Source organism: Phascolarctos cinereus, unplaced genomic scaffold, assembly GCF_003287225.1.
Source record: "Phascolarctos cinereus isolate Bilbo 61053 unplaced genomic scaffold, phaCin_HiC Scaffold_4;HRSCAF=312, whole genome shotgun sequence".
Classification (NCBI taxonomy): Eukaryota; Metazoa; Chordata; class Mammalia; order Diprotodontia; family Phascolarctidae; genus Phascolarctos; species Phascolarctos cinereus.
The window spans coordinates 242866592-242889974 of record NW_027555847.1 but is presented as its reverse complement, the minus strand read 5'-3'; the positions used below and the strand labels follow the sequence as shown (position 1 = coordinate 242889974).

General features: G+C 36.7%; 1 protein-coding gene across 1 annotated transcript in view; it reads left to right on the top strand.

The window, feature by feature from the left end:
* The window catches only part of DMXL1 (Dmx like 1), a 146961-nt gene that overhangs the window by 15867 nt on the left and 107711 nt on the right, over window positions 1-23383 (top strand). Inside the window, 5 exon segments of the mRNA XM_020979016.2 lie at window positions 8957-9034; window positions 11071-11149; window positions 14269-14401; window positions 15977-16043; window positions 20350-20531. Coding sequence (XP_020834675.1) covers window positions 8957-9034; window positions 11071-11149; window positions 14269-14401; window positions 15977-16043; window positions 20350-20531 — 539 coding nt within the window.

Sequence of the window (23383 nt, the reverse complement as noted above, 5' to 3'; positions counted from 1 at the left end):
TGTGGGGTATTGGAAAGATGGTGGTAGCTTTCAAGAAGAAGGGGGAAAAGGGGAAGGTTTGGGGAGGAAATTTAGACATATTTAGTTTAATATTCTCCAGGACATCTAGTTTGAAATGTCCAACAGGCAATTGGTGATGTGGGACTGAAGCTCAGAGGTATTATTTGGGCTGGATATATAAATCTAGGAGCTACCTGCATAGAGATGATAATTAAGTGCATGGGATCTGATAAAGTTATTGAGAGCATTAGAGTAGGAATTCTTAACTCGGAGCCTGTGCTTGTTTTAAAGGTATTTTGATAACTTTTTCAATGTGATTGATTTCCTTCATAATCCTCTGCTTTTTATTTTATGTATTTGAAAACATTATTGGGGGAAAGGGCCCAGAGACTTCACCAGACTACCGGAATGGTCTGTAATAGAGACAAATATTAAGAATCCTTCATATACAGAAGAAAAGAGTGCCAGAACAGCACACTGGGGAATGCCCACAGTTAGGGGATTTGATGTAATAGAAGAGCCAGGAAAGAGACTGAAAAGGAGTGGTCAGACAGGTAGGGGATGAGCCAGGAGTAAGTATTGTCATGAAAATCCAGAGACAAAAGGTGGTCCACAGTGTCAAATGCAGTAGATAGATCAAGAAGGAGCAGGATTGAGGAAATTGGCAATTAAGAAATTATTGGTAAACTTGGAGAAAGCAGTTTCAGTAGAGTTATGAAGGCTAAAGTCAGATTAGAAAAAGTTGAAGAGAGTAGTAAAAGGAGAGGAAATGGAAAAATTCAGTGCATATAACTTAATTTTTTTTTCATTCCAAGAAGTTTATTAACTATTTCATAAAAATTAAGCTAATTTGATTGGCATTTATTAAGCACCTACTAGGTGGAAGGCACAATGCTAGGTCCTAGGGATATCCATACAAAAAAATTAATGTTGGCCCTAAAGAAGCTTACATTTCCTTTTTTTTTTTTTGAAAGTTTAATCTTTTTTCTTTTAACAGAAATCCATTTTCTCCCTCTTATTGGGGGGGGGAATAAAAACCTTTATAACAAATATGTACAGTCAGGCAAAACAAACTTTTGCATTAGCTGTGTCCTTGAAATATGTCTCTGCATTCTTCGTCCATCACTTCTGTTCATTCTGTTCTGTTCAATCTTCATTGATCAGAGTTTTTAAGTCTTATAGATAGATTTTTAAAGGAATTTGGCTGAGAAAGGAGGATAAATATTGAACAATAGCTTAAGAGAATAGTAGGGTCTACTAGTGAATGTTTTTTAAGGATGGGGGACACTTGGAAAAGTTTGAATGCAGTTGATATGTAGAGTTTGGGGCATGATTTGAAAATACAACCTTATGAAGAAGATGGGATGAGTGGGATCAAGTGTTCATGTAGAGGGGTTGACCTTTGCAAGGAGAAAGGCCACCTCTCTGACAGACTAGAGAAAATAAAGAGAGTAGGAGGTGATATCAAGGAATTTTGAGGTGTACAGGAAGCTTATATTTTATGCCTTTTTTGGGGGGGTGGTAAAGTAAGAAGTAAGAGTCCCAGCTGAGAGGGGAGGAAGTGTAAAGAAAGGGCTTTAACAGGAAAGATACTTGGAATCACTTTTGTGGGAATGATAAGGGGAATCAGTTAGGAAGAAATAAAAAAAAACTGCCTTACCACAGTAAAGGTCCAGTTGTGGTTGGATAACATCAACTTTTAATAAATCTGGTACCTAGTCAACTTGTTGTGGGATCTCCACCTTCTATTCAACAGTTTCCAAGTAGGAGTAGAAGAGGTGCAAGAAAGGCACTGGGAGAAATTCAGGGATGAGGTGTGGAAAGAGAAGATGGGAGAGGGGGAGAGGAATTCAAGAGCAGAGAACAGTGTAGGGTTGATATAGCTAACTCTTGGTTGAAGTTGCAAAGAGAGGTAAATGAAGTAGGAGCATGCATGGGTAACGGCCTGAGAAAATGCTGTGGGGTAGAGGGAGTGGAAATTTTGATCAGGCAATAGAACAGGTTTGGAAAACATGAAGCATAGGGAAAGGTGGAATGCTCAGAAGTTATGGGCAGGTAGACTATTAGATTTTATTAAAGTACCCTAGTATAAGTCAGGAAAGAGTTTGAGAGAAGATCAAGAGGGCAAACCAGGTGCTGAACTTGAGAGAGGAGGTAGAATGACTTTGATTAGTCTCACCATTTTGATTGGGTGGAAAATTTTAATTTGTGGACTTCAGGAGAGGAAAGGTTATCAAGAGAAAGAAACAAAGGGGGAATCTGAAGAGAGAGTAGAGAGTAAGAGTATTCCGATTCCCATTTGTGGAATAGTATGACCTGTCATATAAAAGAGGATCCGGGGAAAGCCAGGTCTCTGAGTTCTAACAGGTGAAAAAAGTATATGAGAGAAAGAAGGAGTTTGATAAAGGGGAGTTTGTTTACTATGGAACTGGAATGGAAGAGATAGGCAAGGTTGTACTGGGACAGATATGGAGGTTGAGTTGAGGGGCATAGGACTGAGAACTTGAGGAGGGGGCAGGGGACAGTTTTCTCTTCCTATATGTTTGTAATTATTACTGGGATAGGGAGAGAAACAGGAGAAAGACATATGGGGTAATAGTGGAAGGGAGAAAAGCTCATTATTTCCAGTAGGTGTTCCAGAGACAGCAGGACCAGAGATAGGTATCTTCTTTTGCTTGGGAGATTGCCAGAGGAACTCAGGAGATTATGGGGTGAAGTGGGTGATGAACCTCTGGAAAGATCCTGAGCAAATGCTTAATCATTGTTTTTTCATTGATTCTTTACACTGAGCCACAGGGCAAAAGTATAATTTTGGCAGAGGCTATCTTTGTCACTTCTAGAGGGTAGACAACCTTTATCTCTGTATAACTTTGGATGTGTATTGAAATACAAGTGAAGTACATATTCTAAAAATTTTATGTTTATGTCAGGCTGGAACAAAGTTAAAAGAGCCACCTAGATACCTATCCTGTTTACTGGTACAAATTCTGTGAATTTGAATTGAGGAATGTAACACCAGAAAACATTTATTATCCTCCCATTATTTGCCCAGCACAGTGCTAAGTGCCAAGGAAGCAAAGAAATTCAAAACACTGTCCCTACTCTTAAGGAGTTCACAGTTTAAGGGGAGGAAGGGGAGAAAACATGGGAACAACTACATATAAATGAGATAAATTAGAGATAATATTTTATTATGGTACTAAGATTAAGGAGGATTAAGCACAAAAGTGCTTTTTAATCTGGATTAGGTTAATTAACTGATGATTCAGAAGTGTTCTCTAGACCCCACCGCTTACCCCATTAATGATAATATCTAACTAAAAATAATTCCGTTTAACAATTCAGCAAACCATCTCTGACTTCAGGAACCTTACAATCCAGTGGACCTTTTCATAAAGTGATTTTTTTACCTAATTCAGATTTGCCATAGATGTAGGGGAAGGAATGAGAAAAGGAGGTAGGATGCTGGCCGTACACCCACTGGAGGGAGGGCTGCAGCCTGTACAGTATTCAAGGAAAGTGGGGGCTTAGGACAGAGAAGCAAGAGCAGGACCAGCCACATAGGGGCCTGGCCTGACCTGGAGGAAAGATGAGGGGAGGGAACAGACATATGCCAGCCAGACAGGGACGCAGACAGTAGAGGACAAGAGAACAGTCATGGAAATGAAATACCTCATCACAGAAGGACAGAAGACAGACATGTGGGACAGGACAGCAAAGGTCTCCTCTCTTGGCACCTGAGGTCTCAAGGTGTGGAGATGGTTTTGCCTATCTGTTCTTCTGTTTTCACTTGAAGGTTCGTTTTTTTGGGGGGGTTGGGTTTTTTTGGTGAGGGATGGAGAGTAGGAGGGCAGGAGCAGAGAGAGCACAGCACTATAAAGTTAACATAGGTGGATTTTTTTGGAATGCAGATTTCTTTCAGGATTCTTACATGAAGTAATTGCATAATGTGAATTTACATAAATTAAGAACTGTCTCTACTGAGTTCTGAGTTACTTTGCTGCTGGTCTAGTGATAGACTGTATACAATAGAGAAACAATATCTTCTGGTCATTTCATTTAAAATGCTGATGCTTCCATTTCTAAAGAGCACCTCTGTGTTTGGGGTTAGGGATGAAGAAGATTCTTGGTTTTTAATTGAATTTGACTATGTAGATCCCATTGAAACATTGTTTCTTCTCTTTTACATATGCCCTTTATAACCTACCTTTTTATAAGTAGTTGATGTTTGAGAATTATTTTTAAATAAAATTCAGGGTTCTCCCTTATGAATTACCCATTTTGGTCAATTATACCACCTTAGTCACCTTGATTCATAATCTCAGTTGTCTTTTATTATCCTCTTATTCCATATTTTTGTGTTGCTATGGAAATAATTCTGAGTTTGGTTTCGGAAACTTGGGGTTCAAATGCCAGTATTTTCACTATCTCTTGTCCCTAGATAGGTCACTTGATGTCTCTAAACCTCAACTTCCTCTTTTTTTAGGGTAAAGGGGGTTAAACTAGATGAATCTCTGAGTTCCCTTTTCTGCTTTAACTCTTTGGTCACGGTTTAGTCAATTTGGAGCATGCCTATCTTTCATTGAAAATATTTCTTATAACCATTACTGTTTGTTGCCATCGTCCTAGTCCTTACCCTTAATGCCTAACCTCTCAGTCTATTGCATAGTCATAGGTTGAGCAAGGTCAGTAATTTGGTCAGGAAAGACCTCAAAATTATTCTTAACTCCATATACTCTGATAATTTGTTCTGGTTTTGTTTTCTGAATTTCGCTTGTTAGGTTTTCTAGAGGGGCAGGATGATAAGCAGAAAAAGCACTGGATGTAGACTTACTTGTCATGTGACTTGGAGCAAGACACAATCTCTCTGAGGCTCAGTTTCCACATATGTAAAATATAGATGATAATGCTACATAGGGATGTTATGAAGAAAGTGCTTTGAAAACTGAAAGGCCCTGTATGAATGTTTGCTATTGTACTATATTCTCAGTTACCCAGATTTACACTCTGGACATCTTTTTCAACTCTGATGTAGTACTGTGGAAAAATCACTGGTTTTGGAGTTAGAAATCCTTGGCTTAAACCCTGCCTTTGAAATTCATTATCTTTGTGACCTTAGGTAAATCACTTAATCTTTTTGGACTGGAATTACTGTTTCATCTAAAAAATCGGGGAGTTGCATTAGATAGTCTCTAACGTCTCTTTTACTTTTAAATGTATGATCCTATGACCCTTACATATTTGTTTTTTGCCCTTTTTTTCAGTAGTGTCTGACTCTTCATGACCTCATTTGGGGTTTTCTTGGCAGAGATACGGTTTGCCATTTCCTTTTCCAGCTAATTTTACAGATGAGGCACTGAGGCAGACAGGGTCAAATGACTTGCCCACGGTTAAGTAGCTAGTAAGTGTCTAAGGCCAAATTTGAACTCATGAAGATGAGTTTTCCTGATTTCATCAATGGCACCACCTAGCTACTCCATGACCTTAATGTATTTAGTTAGACAATGTTGTTAAGGATAATCAAGCCCTAGGAAAATTGGCCTGCACATCCAATACTCACCTAGAACTAGTTTATGTCAAAAAGTTAATTTACAAAGAGAGATATCTCATTAATAGGACAGTCAATTGGGAAACCAGTGAAGACCAAATGAAACCAAATGAAGGTTGTTTGGCAAAGGTATGGAATCAGCATAAGGGAGGTACTTTAAGGGAGAAGTCTCTCTGTTGAGGGCCCCTTCTGTTAATGTTGGATAAATATTCCCTGAATGTAGAGCCCCTTTTAAAATGACTTAAATTATTCCCGTTATTATTTTGCTTACACCAAAATTCACATAAAAAGATCTCATATTGAATCATGAAGTTAAGAGTCTAAGACATGTGGCCCTCTACGTCCTCAGGTGCAGCCCTTTGACTGAATCCAAACTTCACAGAACAAATCCCCTTACTAGAAGGATTTGTTCTGTAAAACTTGGACTGCACCCAAGGACCTAGAAGGCTACATGTGGCCCCAAGGCCGCGGGTTACCCTTGGTCTAGGTACTATGTCCCTCCTTCAGTTCTGGTTTTGGCCACCGATGGAGGAATATGTAATACTACCTACCACAGTGTTCCTACCAGGTTCTTCTTTTTTTCTTTTTTTTTAAGGCAGTTGGGGTTAAGTGACTTGCCCAGGGTCACACAGCTAGTAAGTGTCAAGTGTTTGGTCTGAGGCCAGATTTGAACTCAGGTCCTTCTGACTTCAGGTCAGGTGCTTTATCCATTGCACCACCTAGCTGCCCCAGGTTCTTTTTCTAATTCATGCTATACATTCTTACTGGAAAATTCATACTATACGTTCCTACATTCTGAATACCAGAATGATCTGAGATTTTGCCAGCCTGAGGTAGAGGAACTCTCATCTGTAGAGGGAGATAATCCATTTATTTATTACTTAGTAGGTAAATGCCCTGAGATATAGATATAGAGATTTAGTGACTTGTCCAGGGTCACACAATGCAGTTAGTGTCAGCCATTTTTCACTTATAGATTGCTCTAATCATTAGGAAGGTTTTACTAATATTAACCTTAAATTTTCTTATTTGCAAATTCTGCTAGTTTGAACCTATGCTTAAAATTCAATGAATTCATCAATTGGACAGTCATACTATTGAAGCAAATTACTGTACCTTCATTTGTTGGTAGACTGTTTGCAGCTGTCCCTGCAAAAATCTGATAATTTGCCCAAACTTCTGGTTGTGTTTGATTGTCCATGTACAACAGATATAATATGTTGCCCTGTCTGTAGTTTAAGTTTTTCCAGTTTGGGAGTGGGAAGGAGATTGTTACATTGTAGCTATTTTAGATCTGACCTACAGTCTGAAATTAAATGTACCTTGCTTAACTAGCAAAAGGTCTTTGTGGAAAAAAGAAATAGAAGTCATATGACTCGGTTGTGAATGAAATAGAAGTCATAAGGTAGATTGTGACTTGGTTGCGTTGGTAAGAATGGAATGAATTATTCACTTAGAATTTATTGTTACATTGATTCAGGAAACTTGTGATTTAAGCAAATATTCCATGATATATATATATATTGAGGAAATACAGATTTCTATATTAAACCACATTTTTCATTTTGCTTATTTTTTTTTAGAGTTTTGCAACTTTGACCAAATTCTGTTTGGCAGTTTTAGGCCACACTGACTTGCATAACATGAATTATGTGCATTAACTTCTGTTTTGAACATTTTTTACTCTATAAGTAAAATCCAACTCAGGTGATACTTAGTTTAATGTACTTGTTTATTTATGAAGAACAAATTAGGAATTGAAGGAAGACACTAAAATTCCAGTTTCGGAGAATTTACTTTATAGAACCAAGTGAAAGTAGGAAAAGGCATATTGAGTATACATTGCTACAAATGAAAGATAAACACATTTTGTGTAATTTCAAAATTTCTCCTGTTTCTTTTATAGATTTAAAATTTTAGAAGGTTTTAAGAGGTCAAAGAATTAGATAGGGGCATGACAGTTTAGTGTGAGTAATTTTTTGGGATTTGGAGACTCTCAGAATAGGTTCGTCATCATGGAAGCTAGAGGTTTGCTTAATTTAGGGAATTTTAAATTTGGGCTGAAGCAGTTTGTCAAGGCAGTTTCTTCTTATATTGAGGGAATGAAGGCACTAGAATCTAGCCCTGGATAACTAGCTGTGTTAACTTTAGAGTCCCTTCTCATTGGCCTTTAGTTTCCTTCTTCTGTAAAATGAACAGGATAAGACTATAAAGTTCATAGTCTGTGAACTCTGGGACTGCCACATACTATTTTAAAAGAAGGAAATATTTGAGGGGTGGTTGAAAAAAATCCCATCCCAGGGCAGCTAGATGGTGCAGTGGATAGAGCACAGGCCCTGGATTCAGGAGGACCTGAGTTCAAATTCAGCCTCAGACACATAACACTCACTAGCTGTGTGACTCTGAACAAGTCACTTAACCCCATTGCTTAACCAAAAAAAAAAAGAAAAAGAAAAAAATGCCATCCCAAGTATGAGCTTTGATTTATGCATTCGACCTGGCTCAAAATAAATTTATTTGGGAGAATAATAAATTAATAGAATTATGAACTGTGCTCTAAATACCATATTTCAGTAATAATGACATTAGTATCTGATCTGGGATATAGAAATAGAAGAAAGGTTAGAGATTAGTTAATTCAGTTACTTCATTTTACAAATGCAGAAACTTCTCAGAGACATTAAGGGATTTTTGCGCAAGGTGCCACAAATAGTAAGCAGAAGAGCCAGGAATTGAGTCCTGGTTGTCTGATTCTTTATCTAATGGTCTTTCCACAATTCTGCATAATGTAGAATCAGGAAGGGATGCTTGAATGGTGCAGATATTGTGATCTGGAAGCAATTTTAATTATGAAAATGTTATTCTTAATTCTTTTAAAAATTTAATATTTTATTTTCCTTAATTGCATGTAAAAAGAATTTAACATTCTTTTTTTTCTGTTCTAAATTTTGAGTTCTAAATTCTCTCCCTTCTTCACTCCCTTCTCCTCTCCATTGAGAAGGCGAGCAATTTGACATAGGTTATACATGTGTGGTCATACAGAACATTTCCATGTAAGTCATGTGTGAAAGAAAACATGGACAAAAAAAAATAAAGAAAAAGTATGCTTCTGTGTGCATTCTGATGCCACCAGTTCTTTCTCTGGAGATGGACTGCACCTTTCATCATAAGTCCTTTAGAACTGTCTTGGATCATTGTATGGCTGAGAATAGCTAAGTTATTCAGTTGATCTTCATACAATATTGTTCTTTTTGTATATGTTATTTTTAATTCTAAGAAAATGTAGGGTTTTTTTCTGCTAGAACGTTGTAGAGAAGAAAGCTGCAAAAATTTTAGCGATCTTCATAAAAATGTAATTAACATTTTTGTCATGTTAAATATTAATTTTTTTTATTTTTCTCCTTAAAGATCGCAGCATCATATGGAAACATTGTCTGTGTTTTTGAACCAGTTAACCTACTGAAACAAAAGAATACTTCAAATGTGGTAAGCAGTTTATCTTTTTTTTTCTTTTAGGGTTTAAAATTTTTTTTATTGGAAGATTCTTTTCCTAATCTTGTATGAATCACAGTATATGAACCAATCTTTAGGAAAATAATTACAGATAGGATTTGTATTTCTATATTGTTAAGGGCATATTAAGCAGTTACTTAAATATATTTTTCTTTTACTACAGCTATAAACTAGTTCAGATGAGCTATCTTGAAATTATTTTGACTCTACTGATTCTTTGCTTACTTTATTGATAAACATTTAAATACTTGATAAACCAAAAGTTAGCAATAGGCTATACAGTAATTGCAAAATAACCATAATCTGATCTAGTGTGATCATTTTCCGTTCTACTTCCTTTATGACAATTTCAAAGATACATAGTAGAAGATACTATGTATCTTTGAAATAGTAGAACTATGTATCTTTGAAATATTTAACACACTCAAGTTTCTTTCTTCTTACCTTTATTATACTTCGTAATTACTTATGAACAATTTCCTGTTTGCAGTAGGCTTCAAATTGGGGTAAAGAAGTGGAATGGGGGGCAGCTAGGTGGTGCAGTAGATAGAGCACCAGCCCTGAAGTCAGGAGGATCTGAGTTCCAATCTGGCCTAAGACCAAACACTTAACACTTACTAGTTGTGTGACCCTGGGCAAGTCACTTAACCCCAATTGCCTTAAAAAAAAAAGTAGAATGGCTTAAACAAAGTGAAAAATCAGACCTGTAATAAAAAGAACTGGGATTATTTAGCTGATTTCAGAATTACATGCAATGATATTATGAATAGGAAGGATGACAGAGATAAGTGACCAGTTTTTTCCTAGCTCCCTTCAGGATCTCCCTTTGAAATTTCCAAAAGAACATGAAGAATCATTGTCAGATAAAATAATAATGTACCTCATATTTACATAGGACTTTATTCTTTTCATATCACTTTATCTAGCATCTCATTAGGTGATATTAACTCCATTTTGAGGAAACTGAGATTAGAGAAGTTTGGTAAATTTGTCCGAGGTTATATACTACATTTGTGGCAGACCTTAGACTACAATCCATGTCTTTTTATTTCTAAGTCAGTGATCTTTTCATTATACAACATGATGGAAGAATTTATAATAATTAAAAGTTAATATACAGCCATTTAAAAATGTTTTTGCTATGTAAAATGTCTTTATGAAATAAAGTATCAGTTAAATAAAAGAAGCAGTTATTATGTTATCTTTCTCTTCTGAGTGCACGTAATTGGGAACCATGATAATAGTTGGGAAAGATAGAAGGAAAAGCAATTACTTTATTGGAGAAATAGTTTAGACTCCAAAAGTGGCAGTAAATGTGTATAGAGAGATTGGGCTGTTATGAATGGAAACCGATTGACTTGGAAAGGTATAATAATCCTGAGTTACTTTAGAAGAAAGTCTCAGAGAAAACATTTAGGTCCTTACAAAAAGGCAGTATCATTTGATCTTTGTGGCTGTAGATCTTAAAACGTTCTTTTATGAATAGGAAATCTTAAATTAAGCTTTTACAACTTCTCTTATTCTGGATTCTGTTTTTTATTGTATTAGTTCTACTCTAATAGCCTCTTGGTGATGAATTATAACTTAACATGAACAAATTACTTTGAGTATGAGAATCACAGAGATGAATTAACAACTAAGTTTAGATGTTAAACAGATGAACATCAGCATAATAAAATTAAATGTTAGAATGTGAAGCAACTTATGGGAGTGATGTCCAAAGGATTATGTCCTGTTATTCAACATTCAGTTATTTCTATGGTGGGGATAGAAATTATAGTGTGGAGTTTGTAAATGGGCAAGTAGTATGAAGGAAAGATGAATGAGTTCCTGGGAGTAGGCCATATTTATATCAGTTTCCTTCATCTTATTTACTTATAGCTAACTGAATTATTTGAACTTCCCTTCTTTGCAAATGATTCCATTTGCAATGGGAATAAGCAGCAAATTTGTACATTTATTGAAGAGTGGAAAGAGGTGCTCATTTTAATTATTACTTTTGATTTTAGGAATTATATAATCAGTGGCAGAAAAGTGGCCAATTTTTTCTGGAGTCCATAGCACATAATATAACTTGGGATCCCACAGGTAAGAAAACACGATGAAATGAAACGTAATATTTTGCCTAGATATGATACTGTTCTCATGTTAAATTTTAGTTTGTAAAATTTCAACTTGAGGAAAAATTTCCTGATATCCTAGGATGAAAGCTCTTAGAACATATTCAGAAAAATATATCTCGAGTTTCCATTTATGTTCCATAAATTGGTATGTAATTTTTTAAGAGAGAACATTTAAAAAGTATTATCATTATTTTGATTACTGCAGAACTGAAGGAAGGGTAATGGCCAGTGGCCTATCACTTGGCTGTAGCAGTGCTCTTGATTCAGAAGATAGTTAAAATTCCATTTGAACAATGGTAGTAAAAAAAGAATGAACATCCCCTTAGGTATATTTGGTGATGGATTTCAGTCTACATACAGTGACTGTTGGTTATCTTATTAATCTTAGTTTGTTTAAATTTCAGAGTAAGAAAATATACTTTTTGTAATTTGTAAGAGGATTGATAATCCTATGTTTGGTTTCAGAAATTACAGTAATTTGATAAACATGTAATTCCATAAACATTTAAAAAGTGCAGAGGGCCCTGCAAAGTACTGGGGAGAGAAAAAGTTGAGAAGAGTAATATAGAATAAAGCTAAGAAGGTAGAATAGTACCAGATTTTGGAAGTCTTTGAATTTGAACTTTATTTGGTAGGCAGTAGTGAGCAGCTGAAAGTTTTTGAGCAGATGAGAGATATAACCAGGTCTGTGGATTAAGTACATTAGTGTGGCAGCAATATGAAGGATGGATTGGATGGGAGGGAGAAAAGAGGCAGGATGATATGTTGGTAGGCTAATATAGTAATCCAGGTAGACAGTAATGAAAACTTATTCTAGTGTAGCAATACTGGAAATAGAGTGGTATAGAATGAATGTGAGGGATAATGTGTGGTAGAATGAACAAAACTTGACAACTTATTAGATATGAGGGAAGGGAAGAGTCAAAGATAACATCAAGGTTTCAAACATGGAAGAATGAAGAATCTGGTATTCCTGAAAGACAGTTAAATCAGGAGGAGGAACGGTCCGTGGTTAGAGAAAGCAAGGACTACATTACTTTGAGTCTAAAACAGATCATTCACTGCCTATTCTAGTTTCTAATGCACTAACCGTATTTAAATAGAAATATAAACACACTCTCTACCTTGTCCCAAATGTCTTCTCAGCAAAATTTAAAAACATCACCCCACCCAGCTCCCCTAAGAAGACACTTTTACTTGTCCTGCTTTTTTCAGTCAGTCAAGTCAGTTCCTACTATGTGTCAGATACTGTGCTAAGCCTTGCTAAATCAAAGAAAGCCAAAAAGAATTGTCCCTCCTCTCAAGGAGCTCATAGTTTAATGAGGAAGACAATATGCTAACAAGTATGTACAAATAAAAAAATTTACAGCAAAGGAAAGGGACTAGCATTAAGGAGGATCAGGAAAGGCTATTGTGTATAGCATTATTATATTATAGTGTTAAAGAGCTAAGTGGTACTGGATTGCAAAGTACGTGGTGGGAATAAGAATAGGAACACTTAGAAGATAGGAAAGGGCCAGATGATGAAGGGCTTTAAACACTAGAGTATTTTATGATTGATCCTTGAGGTAATAGGGATTCATGGGGGAAGAGGGTGACATAGTCAGACCTGTGCTTTAGGAAGATTAAGTTGGCTACTGAGAGGAGGATATATTGGAGAGATAGGAAGGGAGAGAAGGAGATTATCTAGGCCAGGGCTTCTTAAACTTTTTCCACTTGTCACCCTATCAGTGCTTCTTCAACTGTGGGTCACAACCCCATATGGGACCCACAGTTTAAGAAGTACTGAATTCTAGGCATGGGTCCAGGTATGAGGTGGTGAAGACCTTCCCTTGGGAGTTAGCAATGTCAAAAGAAAGAAGGGGTCATATAGAAGAGATATTATGAAGGTAGAAATGATAGGACATGGCAACTAATTAGATATGGGGGTGAGAGTGAGGAGTTGAACATGAAACTTAGGTTGTGAATGTGGATAGCTGGGAGAATGATAGTGCCTAGATGGTAATAGGAAAGTTAGGAAGAAGGGAAATTTCTACAGGAAAGATAATGAGTTTAGTTCTGCACATGTAGAGCTTAAGATGTCTACAGATCATCTAATTTAACATGTCCAATAGGCAGTTGGAAATGTGAATCTGTAGGTCATGAGAGAGCTTAGGGCTGGATAAGTTAATCTGATTATCATTACCCTGGAGATGATAACTGAATCCATGGGAGCTGATGAGAACACCCAGTGTAATAGGATGTATGGAGAAGAGAAGAGGGTCCAAGACAGCCCTGAAGAACACCTGTAGTTTATGGCCTGGATGAAAGTTCAGCCAAGAAAACTGAGAAGGATCAGTCCAAGGAGGGCAAAGTAGGGTAGCAAAAACCTAGAGGAAAAAAAGAGTACAAGGAAAAAGAGGGTGATTGACATTGTCAAAGGCAACAAGTAGTCAAGAAAGATGAAGATTGAGAAAATCTCATTAGATCTGACAATTAATAGATCATTGGTGATTCTGGAGAGAGCATTTTCAGTAGAAGAATGAAACTGGAAGCCAGAATGCAATGAAAGGAAGGGAAGTAAGCCACTGATTGTAGATTGCCTTCTGAAGTTGTTTAGCCATGAAAGAGAAAGACATGTGATGATTGCTAGCAGGAATGGACAGTTGGTCAGATGAGGATTTTTTGAGGATGAGGGGAACATAGGCATGTTTGGAGTCAGTATGGAAGCATCCAGTAGATGGGGAGTGATTGAAGTTTAGTGAGAGAGTAGGAATTATAGAGGAGCCAGTCTTCTGGAGAAGACAGAATGGATCACTTTTGCATGTATAGTGGTTTGCCTTGCCATGTGAGACAAGGGTGAAGGAGGAGATAGTGGCAAAAGTCATTTGCACGGTGTGAGATGAGAAGAGAAAGGGAGAAGACAGCCCTCGGGAAATGACCTAAATTTGTTTTTCAGTGGATATAAGGCAAAGTTCTTAGCTGAGAGAGTGGAGGGAGAGGGAAACCATGGAATATTCCATAAAACTTCAATATGTGTGTGGAGTATATAGTACATATAATATTGTGTAGAGAAACAATAAATTATGTCCCATATCATTTCAGGCAGTCGTCTCTTAACTGGTTCTAGCTGTTTGCAACTTTGGTCAAATAATAACTTAGAGAAGCAATCTGAAGATGAAAATCCTGAAAAAGCAGATCTTAATTTTGGAGACTGGCGATGTATCTGGCAGTGTAGGTAAGTTGCATATGTGCAAATGAAATCTATTTTTAAATTATTTTAATGTCATAGATTTGTAGAACTAGAGGGAACATCAGATACTATCTAGTCTTAATCACTGTATTTTCCAGAAAGGAATGTTAAAAACCAGGGAAGTTATGACTTGACTGAAGTCATACAGGTAATAAGAGTCAAAAGTCCTATTCAAAAATGAAGGATGACTGCCCTACAGGAAAATAGAAGGGGATAAGAGGGGGGGGGTGATAGAAGGGAGGGCAGATTAGGGGAAAGGCTATTCAGACTGCATTGCCATCTTGGAGTAGGGGAAGGGGGGAGATGGGGAGAAAATTTGGAACTCAAAATCTTGTGGAAGTGAATGTTGAAAACTAAAAATAATAAATTAATAAAAATAAAACTACAAAAATGAAGAATAAACAACAAGCAGTCAGGGGTAGGATTTGAACTCAGGATGTCTTCTGACCCCAGAGGCACTGATTTTTCCACTTTACCACAATATATTTGAAAATGTTTGATAGCTCTTCCTTAATTTAACTTTTAGGCATTAGAAGTCACTGTAAAATCAAAAAGGGTGTGGGGAAGATAGGTTTCATTACTCTTCATTTGGAATTCCTTTTCTTCCCTCTTATTCCCCATACATAAGAATAGTTCTACAAATCTCTTTATATAGCATCTATATCTATCTATCTATCTATATGTCTGTCTGTCTGTCTATCTATCTATCTTTTTTTTTTTAAAGACAAAGCCCAAACCCTTCCATGTTTGTAAAATTTGGGAAAGGATGTTATCTTGTTTAGTGTTAAGTGGGAAAGGATTAGCTATTATCTCTCTAAAGATGGATGGGGTAGGAGGTGGGTGGGGAAAGGAGGAGAAATTAAGTAGGTAGATAAAATAATAATGGGAAATAAACTAGATATTGTTTTGAATGAATTAAAGGACAGTTTTAATAGTCTCAAAAAAGTATCAGAGAAGATTGTATTTTAATCAGTCAGTGCCCATATCTAGTACTGCTCTTGGTCAGTTAAACCCCATCAGATAATTTAGCTTGGAAAATACTGCTGTTACTAGTCCAAATTTCTTGATGTTGGAAAGTATTTATGAAATTCTAGAAATCTAGTCACCAGCAGCTCTGTTTTTGAAATCTCAGCTTTTCTGGGGGGGAGAAGCCTATGTTGTAGCTTACTTATTACTGACCATAAGAATCCAGGTTTTAAAATTAACTCTCTGTCCTTAAAGCTTCCATCTTTAAAGCGATAATTCTTTATGTATTTTGTATTACTATATAGAATTGATATAAAGATTTTGACTTTTGAAATCATCTTAGGTTTTAACTCATTTGATACCTCATTTTCTAAATCTTGAAGTTTTTTATTGGCTTCTGTTTGTAAGATGTTGAGAGAATATAGCAGTGGATTTGATGCTAGAGCAATGCATGTTCAGGTAAGCAATGAATTTCTCATTGGCAATGAAATAGATTGCTCAGGTATAATCTAGAAAAGTAGTATTGAATGCTTCCTTAATTTTGTCATCCTTGAAATGCTTAGTGATGAAGGTAATTGCTTGTATATTTTATAGGACTGCTTCTCAAGTTCATTTAATGAGATTTTCACCTGATGGAGAATTTTTTGCTACTGCAGGAAAGGTAAATATTAAAGCTTCTGACTATATGTTGTTTTGTATTTAGAGAAGGAGAATACAACATTATTGTCATTGGCTTGATTTTATTTGGGTAACTTTAGGTAACTAAACGGTTCTTTCACATGAACGAAATTCAGACTGCAAATATATTTTAGACTGGTGTTAGGACCATTCTTTAAAGTGCAGCAACTATATTTAAAAGCAGAAACCTGTATCGTATAACATGAATTGTTTGAAAGGCATTTGCAAATATTTCTTGCTTGTGCACATTGTGAGGTAAGCCATTGCTGCAAGAGTACGTGTCACAGAAAGCAGTTTTATATTCACAGTTCTCTATTTTGCACTGAAGTATCCTCCAAATAATAGTATCTCAAAGGCTGTTTTAAATTGTAAGAGTGGGTTACAATTGTATATAGTTTCTACGTATAGTTTCTAGCCAGAAAGAAAAACAAGGAAGTTTACTTTAATATTCTGTTAGAAATTCATCGTGAGATCCTTGGGCAGATCAGGTCTCCATAGTTTGCTCTATGCTTCTCACTATACCAGACCTCCATGTCTTTCCTGTTTCCCTTCTCCTTCATTAGAAATTGATAAAGATCTGGTAGCCAAGCTTAGATCTGGTTAAAAAAAAAATTAGGTGGCTTTTGGTTTGGGGAGGAGAGGACCTGCTTGCTGCAGGTTCAAAAATAGTTTCTGAAAAATTAGAGTACTGCTACAAGTTGTTCATTTTTGACAATTTAAAAAGAACAAAATGAAACAAAAATACCTTAACAGTAGTAGTACAATAATAGTATCCAGGTAGAAGTATAAATAAAACTTGAGATCCTGAGTTTAAGATAGCTCAAATATAGACTCATATCTATTTTTGAAATATTTTTGCTTCTGATGGTCACTTAATTGAATGGAAAATTATCTAAATATTAATATACATTTAACATAATTTTATTAACTTCATATCATTTTCCTTAAAATTTCCTTTAAAAAAAGTTATAAGCCTTCCAAAGCATCTATGTCCTTAAACATTAGGAACCTGTACCCATGAATGAATAATGTTTTATGACTTCAGAAGAAATGAACAGAGGAAAAAAGTCCATTACTTCATATTGTGCAATGGAAACAGAATTTAACATGGAGACGAAAGCCATGGTTTTGCAATCTGACCTCACTGTTTATTAGCCTGGGGACCTCTGGCCCTTTATCTGACCACAATCAATTGGCTTTCAACCTCTCCCTCTGCCTTCCCTCACCAAACCCACATGATAACCTTCCATCTCATGTGACTTAGTTCTCTCCCGGGACCTTTGCCTTAGTCACTTTCTCCTTGTCCTCTTGAGTCACTTTGCCCATTATGCATTGTTCAGCCTCAACCTTGTATCACTCCCACTGTCTTTGCTCCCATACATGTGCTGCTGAATGAAGGTAGAGAAAAATCTGTCAGTTGTCCTTTACAATTTGTCATACAACCTCAACTGGGTCCTCAGTATTGCTAGACAATACTAATACTCCTCCCTTTTTAACTTATCACATTTTACAGAAAAAAATTAAGCCATTTGTTTTGAGTTCCTTCTTCTTCATCTCATGTCACTTAACTACCTTCTGCCAGTTGGTGGCTCAGTAGATGCAGCACTATGCCTGGAGTCAGGAAGACTCATCCTCCTGTGTTCAAATTTGGCCTTAGAAAATTACTAGCTGTGTGACCCTGGACAAGTCACTTAAACCTGTTTGCCTCAGATTCCTCATCTGTAAAATGAGCTTAAAAAGGAAATGGCAGGGGCAGCTAGGTGGTGCAGTGGATAGAGCACCGGACCTGGAGTCAGGAGGACCTGAGTTCAAATGCGACCTCAGACACTAACATTTATTAGCTGTATGACTCTGGCCAAGTCACTTAATCTCAATTGCCTCACCCCCCCCAAAAAAAAAAGTAAAAAGGAAATGGTAAACCACTCTCGTATCTCTGCCAGCAAAACCTCAAACGGGGTCACAAAGAGTCAGACACAACTGAATCGACTGAATAACAACGAGCCATTAACTCTTCCTTCACCTCTGTCACCTCATGATGAGATGGCCCTACTCTTTATGAAGGTGAACCCCTTTTTTTCCTCAAGTGATCCCATTCCATCCCATCTCTTCCAACAGATTGCCCTTTCTGTTATTCTCACTCTTTTATTTTCAATCTTTCCCTCCACTGGCTCCTTCCCTGTTGTGTACAAACATGCCCATTCTCCCCATCCTGAAAAAAACCTCATTTGATCTTTCATCCTCTGTCTCTTTTGCCCTTTGTAGCCAAACTCCTCAAAAGGTCCTCCATTCCCTTTGCTCTCACTCTCTTTACTCTCTACAGTCTGACTTCCAGCCCCATCATTCAACAGAAACTTCTCTTTCCAGAATTACCAGTGATCTCAGAATAGCCATATCCAAAGACCTTTTCTCAATCCTCATTCTCCTTGACCTCTCTACAGCCTTTGAGACTGTTGATCACTTTCTTCTTTTTAATACTCTCTTCTTTCCAGGTTTTCAGAACGCCATTCTCTGCTGGTTCTCTTCCTACCTATCAGACTACTCCTCAGTCTCCTTTGCTGAGTCTTCATCCAGATCACATCTTCCAGCCATAGGTGTCCCACAGGATTCTGCCCTGGGCCCTCTGTACTACTTCACATGGATCTCTATGCTGATGATTCTCAAAAGCACCTATCCTACCTTGATCTCTTTGCTGACCTCCAACTACTTTTCAGACATCTCAAGCTGGATATCCATTAGACATTTTAAATTTAATGTGTCTCATTATTCTTCCTCCTGAACCCTGCCCTTCTACCTTCCCCATTACTGTAGAAGGCAACACCATCCTTCTAGTTCCTCAGACTCACAACCTAGGAGATACCCTCCACTGTGAAATATCCTCATACCAAATCTATTGCCAATGCTTGTTGATTTCACCTCTGCAACATCTCTTGTATACGCCCTCTTCTGTCTTCTGACATAGCTGCCATGATGAGAGTCTGCACTAGAGTGGCAGCAGCATCAGAGGAGTGAAGGGGGCATATATACAAGAGAAATGCAGACCTTTATCATCTCATGCGTCAACTATTTCAATAGCCTCTTGGCAGGTCTGCCTACCTCAAGTCTTTCTCCACTCTGATCCATTCTCCATTCGGCCACTAAAGTGATTTTCCTAAAGTACAAGTCTGATTTCTTCCCCCATCACCTCAGCCCCCTGCCCCACTGCAGTAAATTCCAATGTGTTCTTATCACTTTCAGTATCAAATACAAAAATGCTGTTTGACATCCAAAACCCTTCATAACCTGCTCCACCCTCCCACCCCCTGGCTCCTAGGAATCTTCTTACACTTTACTCCCATCACATTCTCTTCAATCCAATGACCCTGGCTTCCTGGCTGTTCCATGAACAAAACATTTTTCTAAGCTCCAGGCATTTTCTGTGCTGTTCCCCATGCCTCTAATACTCTCCTTCCTCATCTCCACCTACTGACCTACCTGTCTTCCTTTAAGTCCCAACTAAAATCCCATCTTCTAGAAGAAGTCTTTTCCAACTCCTTTTAATTCTAGTGTTTTCCTTCTCTTGATTTCCTTTTCTGTATATAGCTTGTTTGTTCGTATGTTTGCTTATTATCTCCTTTATTAGATTGTGAGCTCTTTGAGGTCAGGAATTGTCTTTTGTCTCTTTATATTTTCAGCCTTTAGCACAGGGCCTGGCACATATATTTACTGTCTGGTTAGCAAGTCACTTAACTTCTTTGGGCCACAGTTTTCTCACTTGTCAAATGGAGATGAAAAATTACCTGAAATACTTACTTTTTAGAATTGTTGTGAGAAACAAATGAGGCAACTCTCTAAGAAGATAAACTGCAGGACAATTTTCAGTCTGTATCAGTAGAGGGAGTTTGTTCCCTGGAATGAAGTTTCCTGCAGAGGTGAAAATCATAGATCTAGATCAAAAAGAGCAAATAAAAGTACTTGTTAAATTATAAAGCATGTTATTAAACTGCAATTAGTAGTTAGTTATTCTGATAGACTCTAGTATTCATGCCACTGGGCATTATTTTTGGACTTTCCTTTAAAAAAAAAAGCTAACAAACCACCCATAAAAGAAAGTTTTAAAACTAATGGGAAACAGAATCTTAATCTCGTATAACAAAAGTATTTCAAAATGTTAAGATTTATAAGAAAATCTTATTTTGGTTCCTTACAAATAAAGTTAAACCTCGTGTAATTCTATTTGAAAGTGAATGGTTTTCACCTCTTCTTTCTTTTTTTGGTTGTTAACATAATTAGTTGTATTTTTTTCTCTTTAGGATGACTGCCTTTTGAAAGTATGGTATAATACAGACAGCTGGCGGTCATCAGTTACCTCTCAAGATAGAGGTCCAGAAAAACAAACACAAGGAGGAGAAGTTGACTTTTCATTTGTTTACTTGGCACATCCTAGAGCTGTAAATGGATTTTCCTGGCGGAAGACCAGCAAATATATGCCTAGGTCAGTGATTAGTTTTTCAGTGGTATGAATGACACCTGAAGACGTTGTAAGTAATGACTTCTCTACTTCTAGAGATAACTGTTAACTGTAGAACTTCAGAGGTTGAGAAGATTTGAATGCTCAGATAAATAGTGGGGCTAATAGGCACATTGACTGGATATTATATCAAGATTCATGACCTAATGAAATGATATTCCTTTTCTATAGACTTGTTAGAAGGTATTTCCTCTTTTCTTTTTTTTTCTTTTTTTTTTTTGGTGAGGCAATCGAGGTTAAGGTTACACAGAGTCCATAGCTAGTAAGTGTCAAGTATCTGAGGTCAGATTTGAACTCAGGTCCTCCTGATTCCAAGACCAGAGCTCTATCCACTGCGCCACCTAACTGCCCCAACAATATTTCCTTTGCTTGAAATTAAGACTTTCACAAAAAATCTAGAATATAAGTTCACTATAACTATATACCTCTCTTGATCAGCTGTCAGTTACCATTTTTCTTGATTAGTTATGTCACCTCTCATCAGTTGGTGAGACATAAGTAGAATTAGGTTTAAGTTTTAAAATATAGTAAGAATATGACTTAAATCTTTTTGATGTTTTATTTTTTATAAATTCTTAGATATAATCTTCATATCACTTTCATGATTCTTTATATTAATCACAGAGTTGAAGTTCAAGATAAAATGTCTCATCAATTAATTATTCTATACTTTTATCCATATATCAGGAGGTTTGTTATTTGACTGTTCATCTTTATTCATATATGTGTGTGTGTGTGTGTGTGTGTGTATTTTTTTTTTAGGCAATTGGGGTTAAGTGACTTGCCCAGGGTCACACAGCTAAGAAGTGTCAAGTGCTTGGTCTGAGTCTGGATTTGAACTCAAGTCCTCTTAACTTCAGTGCCGGTGCTCCATCCACTGTACCACCTACCTGCCCTGCCCTGACCTTTTTGTTTATGCTCAGGTTAAATGGACCTAACTTCTTTTCCTGCTGTCTTCCATATGCATACTAGACAGCATCCAGAGTGACAGTATGTTGTATAATTTTTGAAAATATGTGTTAAACAGATATTTAATAAGCCAGACTAAAAGGGAAGGTAGTAATAAAAAGAAAATGTGCCATATTTGGCAAGCATAAAGGAAAGGATTCTGTTGAAGACTATGGGTTTGTTTTTTTCTTTTTTGTTTACATACTGAATCACTCCTGGAAACAAATTCTTTTGAAAGGGCTTATTGCTTTTACCTGGTGATTGTCCATGAGAGCAACTAATGAACTCATCATTAATCCTTAGAGATAACTAGGTGCCTCAGTTTCCTCAACTCTAAAAGGCAGATAATAATAACACCTACTTCCTAGAGTTGTTGTGAGGATCAAATGAGATATTCGTAAAGTGCTTAGCACAGTATCTGTCACACAGTTGATGCTTAATAAGTCTCTCCTTCCTCCTTTGCTTTCTTCCTCTTTTCCTTCCTTGTTTCCTTTAATTTGTATTGAGGTAAGCTCACCAAGAAGAGAAAGTCACTAACTAGGAAAGTAGTATATGTTTGAAAACACCATTTTAACTCTTGAAACTCAATATTTCTATATTCTGAGAGAAAAACATATATACTTACAGTGTTGTTAGTGCTTATTGTGGAAAATGTCCATAAATACTGTGAGACTACATTTAGTAAAAAACCACATACAAAGAATGGATTCAGACCATAATTAATAACTAAAAAATCAACATAGATTATTTTAGACCATGATCTCTTCACATGGGGTCAGAGGACTCCCAAGGTTTCCATGGATAGATTTAATTAAGTTAGGTGAGGAAAAAAACCCCAAAAACCTAACATCTTCATTTTTTCTAACCACAAACTGAAATTCAGCATTTCTTTCAATTTAGAATTTTTTTCAATTTATTTTTTCTCTTTTTTTTATTAATTTATTTTGATTTGTCAACTATCACTTCCATAAGCTTTTGAGTTTTAAATTTTTCTCACTCTCCTTCCCCAAGACAGTGCACAGTCTGATATAGGCTGCACATATACATTCCTATTAAACATTTTCACATTAGTGATATTGTAAGGAAGAATTAGAACCAATAGGAGGAACCACCAGAAAGAGGAAACAAAACAAAACAGAAGGAAAAAAACTAGCAAATAGTGTGCTTCAATCTGCATTCAAATTCCATAGTTCTTTCTTTGGATGTGGATAGCATTTTCCATCATGAGACCTTTGGAGATGTCTTAGATCCTTGCATTGCTGAGAAGGGCTAGTTCTATCAATATTAGTCATTGCACAATGTGGCTGTTACTGTGTACAACATTCTCTTGGTTCTGCTCACTTCACTCAGCATCTGTCCATACAAGTCTTTTCAGGTTTTCCTGAAGTCTGCCTATTCCTCATTTCTTATAGCATAGTAGTATTCCATTACATTCATATACCACAACTTGTTCAGTCATTCCCAAATTGATGGGCATTCCCTCAATTTCCAATTCTTTGCCACCACAAAAAGAGCTGCTATAAATATTATTGTACATGTGGGTCCTTTTCCCATTTGTATGATCTCTTTGGGATACACCCCTAGAAGTGCTATTGCTGGGTCAAGGGACATGCACATTTTTATAGCCCGTTGGGCATAGTTCCAAATTGCTCTCCAAAATGGTTGGATCATTTCACAACTCCAGCAACAATGCATGAGTGTTCCAATTTTCTCACATCTTCTCCAACATTTATCATTTTCCTGTTTTGTCATGTTGGCCAATCTGATAAGTGTGATGTGGTACCTCAGAGTTGTTTTGATTTGCATTTCGCTAATCAATAGTGACTTAGAACATTTTTTCATATAACTATAGACGACTTTAATTTCTT